Source organism: Aethina tumida, chromosome 5 (genome assembly GCF_024364675.1).
Source record: "Aethina tumida isolate Nest 87 chromosome 5, icAetTumi1.1, whole genome shotgun sequence".
NCBI classification, from domain to species: domain Eukaryota; kingdom Metazoa; phylum Arthropoda; class Insecta; order Coleoptera; family Nitidulidae; genus Aethina; species Aethina tumida.
The window spans coordinates 13,061,127-13,068,132 of record NC_065439.1 but is presented as its reverse complement, the minus strand read 5'-3'; the positions used below and the strand labels follow the sequence as shown (position 1 = coordinate 13,068,132).

General features: G+C 33.1%; 1 protein-coding gene across 1 annotated transcript; it reads right to left on the bottom strand.

The window, feature by feature from the left end:
• Positions 1 to 1,210: 1,210 nt before the first annotated feature.
• On the bottom strand, positions 1,211 to 5,822 carry LOC126265684 (gastric triacylglycerol lipase-like). Its single transcript, XM_049967936.1, has 4 exons — positions 5,651 to 5,822; positions 5,237 to 5,601; positions 4,766 to 4,996; positions 1,211 to 1,279 (listed from the first exon to the last, which is right to left on the bottom strand). Exons 1-4 carry the CDS (start codon positions 5,820 to 5,822, stop codon positions 1,211 to 1,213), a joined length of 837 nt encoding a protein of 278 aa, XP_049823893.1.
• Between the last annotated feature and the right edge of the window lie 1,184 nt (positions 5,823 to 7,006).

Here is a 7,006-nt window from a genome sequence, read left to right as displayed (position 1 = left end):
CTCAATACAAACTTAAAATACAATTAAAATTTCGGTTGATAATTATTTTTTTAAAATTTTTTCTGTATGGTATTTAATTTTTATACTTAAACTCACCCTAGTTTAAGTTAACCTAAATGAACCCACCCTAATTGAAATTTACCATTTTAAAAATTTGATAGTAAATTTAAATTAAGATTTAATTACAATCAAAGTTATTAAGAACTTAATTTAATTAAAAAGGCTAGGTGTTTAGTTTTGTAACAGAGTTTTAATAAGTTCAAGGTGTAGAAAACTCATTCGGATGTAAAAATAGGAACTGAAACAAAAGGACAAGAAATACTTATTAATCTGAAACAATGAGCTATTATAAATGTAATGAAAACGTTCTTGCAAATCATCCGTTTCAATTCGCAACTAATTGAAAAATATCCCTGCCCCGAAACGGTATAAATTACGACTTATAAAAGCAAAATAATAATCGAGTTTTCGTCAGACGAAACGAATTAAATACGTAGTGTGGACGTAAAGTTTACAGCTTAAGTAAGTAACGACGAAAACTTGTGACACTGTCAATGTACTGCACAACCCGGACCCGAAATCATAATTAATTCCATTCAATTAAGTGCCAGACAATTTTATGTCGTAAAAAAATTGTCCGTGTGACGAAAAATACGAGCCATAAAAGGAAAGGAGCTTAAAGCACGGGTACGTAAAAAGTGCAAGTAAAATAGTTGAATTATTTTCTTGGCGAATAAATCGAATTTCCTAATATATTCACCGACATAAAAGGATTATAACTCAGACATGAAAGAAATTATGATAATGCGCCTTTTTATCGTTGCGATTTTATCCGACCCTCGTTCTTATCCAGTAATTAATTATACGCAATCACTTAATCTAACATTTCCCGTATCAAGAAGTTTTTCTTGCTGCACCTGAACATAACACGACCACTTCACTTAAGTGTGCCGCTAATGTGGGGCTGTTTAGTTAAAGCATTTTTCCAGACAGTGACTGATGCCGAGGCCAATGATAATTTTTTTCTGCTCACAACCCCACAATTTGTATTCACATACCCAACTTAACCGTTCATAATTATTAATCCCACGACATCACTCAAGTCGTTTTTCTATTACTTAAAAGTTTTCAATTCGAAATGGTAAAAAGTCCATTGTACGAGGACTGAATGGGGTCGCTGGAATAAGATTTATACATTGAATGGTAATGTTTATCCTGCAGTACATATGTCTGGGTCCTTCGCTCCGATCTGTCTGTCGGCTGACGAGTACAAATCGACCTGTGTTTACCGTGCAAAAAACTCAGCAGCCATGAATTATGGAGAAAAAAGGATCAGTCTGAAATCGATGTGATTAGGATGAAAAGAAGTCGTTTAGCACGTATGAAAATGGGATGAATCGTCTGAAAAATATCTATCTAAACTAATTTTTAACAAGGGAGATGCAAAAACAATGTATAATGCACATGATAATAATTGCATTTTAAATGAGACGTAATTAAGTTGGTAAAATTCGTTGTTCAACACTTGTTGTTAAAATGGTTTTCAACCTCATTTCATTGGTCATTTACTTAGTGGGTAATAAAAAATAATAAAAATTAAGTGGTTGTTTAGTTTATTGCATAATTAACTTTGTTTTCACAGTGCGAAATAGATAAAATATAGTTATGGGCATGAAAAGTAAAGAAGAAGTTAGGTTTACAATGAAGTTTTAAAAACCACTTAATGGTTTTGAAGATAAAACACAATCTAAAGTAAAAAGAACAAGAATACATTGTCTCAAATTCATGGAAATAAGGATTATATTACTTAATTTACAATATAAAATAAAATTAAAAACTGTAAAGTTGGGAATAATTGAATTTTAAATGAGTTGTTGATTAAAATGCTAAAAGTTGTTATTTAAACACTTGTTTTCAGGAAAACATTCAGCGGTTTTCATCAATCATTCAGATTTATTTGCTTAACAATAGTTTGCTGAATAAATATGTATTAGAAGTTCTATTTACAAATTCTTCATGTCATGAACATTTAATATTATCTATTTTACGTCCGTTAAAGTAATAATGGTATCGTTTATACATAAATTAATACACTGTCAGCAACAATACTTGAAAAATAATCTAAATGGATAATATAAGTGCAATTAGACAATAAAATAAAACTAATATGTAAGGATAAAGCCACAAAATACATATGCATTTTTGCCACTCACGTTTTAAAATATTAATCTTGTCAACAATTTTATTTAATACGTATGTTAAAAATGTGTTTATTGTGTATATTGAAGTTGCTCTCAAGAAGGCAACACTAACAGAATAAAATATAAGTGACAGAAAAACTAGCTTAAAAATCGTCCCGAATTTCCGACACTCTCTACAAAACCTCTTCCATAAAACATACCATTTTCCGACTGCAACATTATCCCGCGACTTTTATTGGCTAAATAATCACGTCGTCACAACACGTCCGTCCCGGTGCATTGTGGCACCCATTCAATTTTCACTCGATAATCTTACTTCGGCTAAATCCAGTTTTTCATCTAAATAATTCATGCCGACAGACTGGATGAAAACTTTCCAAACACTTGATTCAATTTTGATAGTGGGTTGCATCGTGCATGTACAAAGGCATCCACTCAAGTGAACAATATCGGTATTTCCAGATACCTGGATATGATCGAATCAAATTTGGCTTTTGACTTTACGGTTGATAGTGAAGGTAAACAACGACGTTAATATGAATATGAACTTGTGCTCCTCTTTGAATTAAGTTGAGAGTCTTAGTTTATTCCAACTAAGTTAATCTCTTATATTTGAAGACAATGTAATCGTTTAAATTCACTTAGTTTTTCACAATATACCAAATGGAAAGGATATTTAGGAATCCATTCGGTGTAGACTAATTGGCACAAATGATGAACTGAGCAAATCCATAAGAACTTTGATTCCTAGAAATTAAACCAGCCTTTCAGACAGGGTCCAGGAATGCTAAGAGATTCAGAATATCGTTTCATATAGTCAGAACAAGGACGCATCTCACATGTTCTGGAATTTCATATAAGACGGCAGAGGAATTATAAGAGAAAATCTTTTGTCTGCGGAAAACAATGTCGTGCCACATCTACATAGCTGATATACCTAACTTGATACAGTAAATAGTTTACAGTAGCCATCGATCCTGCATAACATGAACCCTTTAGGTGAGGCCCCAGAAGAATATTTATAGGGCCAATCAGAGTAAAGTTATTGGAAAATCTATCTGTAATTTCTGCAGGAGAAATTTTGGAAAACAATATTTAGATTTTCTTTTTTATTGAATACTAACAGTACTCGCGACTTCGACTGATACGTGTTGAATACGATCGTTTTCTAGACGGTGATCTCGAGATTCCAATGATTCTTGAGCCCTTAACAATGAATGACGCGTTCTATCTAATTGTAATCGTTCATTCCTCTCAGAACTACTCTCATTCGACCTAAACATGGACATCCGTAATCTACAATTTTTAAGACGACTTTCCCTATCTTGTTCAGATTCATTTTCACGTCGCAATCTTTGGCTTTTGGCCTTTCTCATGTTTTTAGAGAGATTTGACTTTCTTTTAGGCGTAACTAAATATTAGAAAAAAAAACAACTATCTACGTTACTAACTAAATAAAATAATCTATAAATAATTTATCAATTTCAATGTAAATCTGAATATTGAACACAATTTATAATTATTCATAATTATTACTTAAAGGTAAAAAAGGAAAGCAGTAAAAATGTAACAAAATATTTTGAATTAAGGTAAGTTAAGAAGAACGGATCGGTGGAATTATAAAAGATGCATATCAATCAAATCAAACTATCAATCAATCGTTGGTGGGAGAAGTGGTGGGAGGCGCCCGACGTGACGGCCCAGTGGTGGCATGCGCGTGAACTGCGTGTGGTACTGGACAGTACTTGAACATTGCAACATTATTTTATTTTTCTAAAATAGAAGAATTTTTCTAACATAAAAGTAGCCCAAGTTACTCCGTATTACATCAGCTACCTGCCAATAAAAGTCCCTTCAAAATTGGTTAAGCCATTTCAGAGATTAGCCGGAACAAACAGACAGACAGAGAGACAAAAATTGTAAAAAATGTTATTTTGGTGTATATACCGAATTTATATTCATATGCTTGTAGTAAAAAACGGTTATTTCAATATTACAAACAGACACTCCAATTTTATTTATATGTATAGATGTTCAATCGACTTCCAAATTGAGACTATTTATTTTAGAAATACATTGTATATTTGTTATAAACAAAGTGAAGATAATATAGTTGTTTGAATATCTAAGTAACTTTTTAAAACAAGACTTATGTCCTAGTTACTACTTAATAATAATAATAAATTTATTGGAATATACATTTTTAACTCTGATACTTAACTAATTTTTATATTTTCTTAGCTTATTATTAATCATATCATATATATAACTCATGTTTGAAGTAATCAAAAAATCTACGTGGTTCATATATACACTGGTTGGAATTAATGCCATCGATCTTCGACCACTCGGCAAATTGTTGTATAAAACTGTCACATCCTGCAAAAATTTACCAGACAAAAACTATAATTATAAATTGTGCAATGTAAATGTATTTCAATGTCTACATAGTATGAGAAAAAATGCCAAACTATATTTCCTGAGAGGCTGTCTCTAATATCACATTTCAATGTTCTCACATTTTTCTCTAAACTATGTTATGCAGATGCTCACGATTGTCTTACCTCTTTACTAGCAAATAAATCGTCATTGCAGTAGAATAAATCGACGTTCACAGGAATTTTGCTCACATTATACAACGGTGGTAGTTTAGAGTTGTATACAAGCAAGTTTTTTGAAGGACCATAGTCGTACCAAGCAAATCGACCTTTCCTGTTGATAATTTGATTATAGTGCACTGTATTTCTTACAGAAAGAGGTGCGCCTCCTTTCGCAACCATGACTGGCAGAAATTCCTAAAATGTGTTCTCAACAACTTCTAATATAAAAAATTAAAACTTACCGCGTAAATATTGGGTTGACTTTTGCCCATAAAAAATTGAAAAATCGTACTACAAAGTATGATCATTAGAAAAGATGCACAAATACTACACATTGGTTGCACTGGAATATGATAAAAATCTAATAAATTAGCAAAGGCCTACAAAGTAAAAGTCATCTAGAAATTATCAGGCTGTATTGTTAATATTAAGTACCTGAAAAATTTCGTTGGTGCGTGCGAAGAAATGGAAAAAAGGCACCTTAATTTTATTAAGATTTGCAATTGGCCCCAGCGCAATAATTGCCCTCAAATTATTCCTGCAGTGGGTGACATTAACAGAGCAATAAACGAACGCCATGGTTGTACCCATTGAATGCCCCATGTATATTATATTCCCCGCTTGTCCAGTAACATTAGCAATCAGGTCCAACTTTGCTGGAATATCTCTGGTGGCTTGTTCGTGGAAGCTAAAGTCCCAATATGTTTTACTGTAAGGCTTTATTGATGCGTGTTTGCAGAAGGCAGTACCTCTGGTGTTCGCTAGCCAAACATCATAACATTTTGAAGCATAATAGAAAACTGAAAAGTAATATTTAAGTGATTCCGCAACTATTTGAAGTCGGGCTACCTGAAGACTTAGATCCCATTAGAAGCCAGCATCTTGCATCTCGGGCGGTCCCGTGAACAAAAAGTATGGGTTGTTTAAGTTTTGTGTTGTCGTACGTGTCGTTCATGTATGAAGGAATACGGAACATGTCTAAAATGAAACCGTCCCATGTAATTGTTGTGTGTTTCTCCATTTTGAATCCATGATTTTTGATTATTCCTGTTCAAACACAGATACGTTTCCGTAAATACAAATATTCAGATAATATATTTATTTGCATTAGTTCAACTTTTTTTTCAACGTCAGGATTATAATAGCAATGTGAGTTCGTTTCAACGTTTATGTAATCCTTGAAAGCAGCAGTAAATTGTAGCACAAGTGTCGCAAAAATGATAATGAAACTTGTTAACTTCATCTTGAAAGTAAATAACAGTTATGTGGCGGAAACTCAATTCTTATATCTTATACTTATCATTATTTTTACCCATTTAGGTAATAAGGTAAAAACTCGTCCTGTGGTTAATACGCAAATTTAGTTGTTGTTGTTGTTGTTTTGCTGAGCTTATTAAAATTCAAAGTCGGTAATAGACTGATAAAATATTAAGGTTTTGAAAAGAAATAAATAAGTAAATAAACGAAGCGTTCATTCCATGTTTTCCTTTTACCGCAATAAATTGAGTTCTAAGTGTCTTTTTGATTAGTAAAAATACGTGGAAGTGTTTTAAAATGGTGCCCTTCACACCGAAGTTATAAACGTTGTTAATGTGTCACAAAGTGTTATTTCTAGACTTGGGTGTAGGTTTCAGAACACGGGTAATGTTGCTGAAGGACAAAGAACAAGCCGGCCTATAGTTGACTAATAACTGATATGTTACCTTAATTATGCGTTAATTACTGCACAAGCATTGTCCCAGCGTCTTCATGATTCTACTGGTACCCTGTTTCATGACGACGATTGGATTGGATTGGACGACTGGTCAATATCGGCGTGAACATGGACTAAAAAACTTGTTAATTGGAAGGACGAATGGAATGCAAAACTGTTCATAGACGAATCAAGATTTTGCCGATTTTCAGATAGCCGTCGAGTACGTGTATGGACAACATCAGGGATACCAAGAAATTGACGAGCATGCCAATTGGTTCATCCATTAGGAGATGGAGGTCTTATGGTTTGGGCTGGAATCTGTTTTGGGGGAGATCTCCATATTTGTTAGGAGAGTATAACAGGTGATATCTACAGGCGGGACATTATTAAGCACAAAATTGTTAATTTTCATGCCGCTGGATTTCGTTATTTGGTGTTACCATCATGCACTCCAGACATCATTCTCATGAAGCATGGTTGGGACATGCTACCAAGAAAACTTACGAATC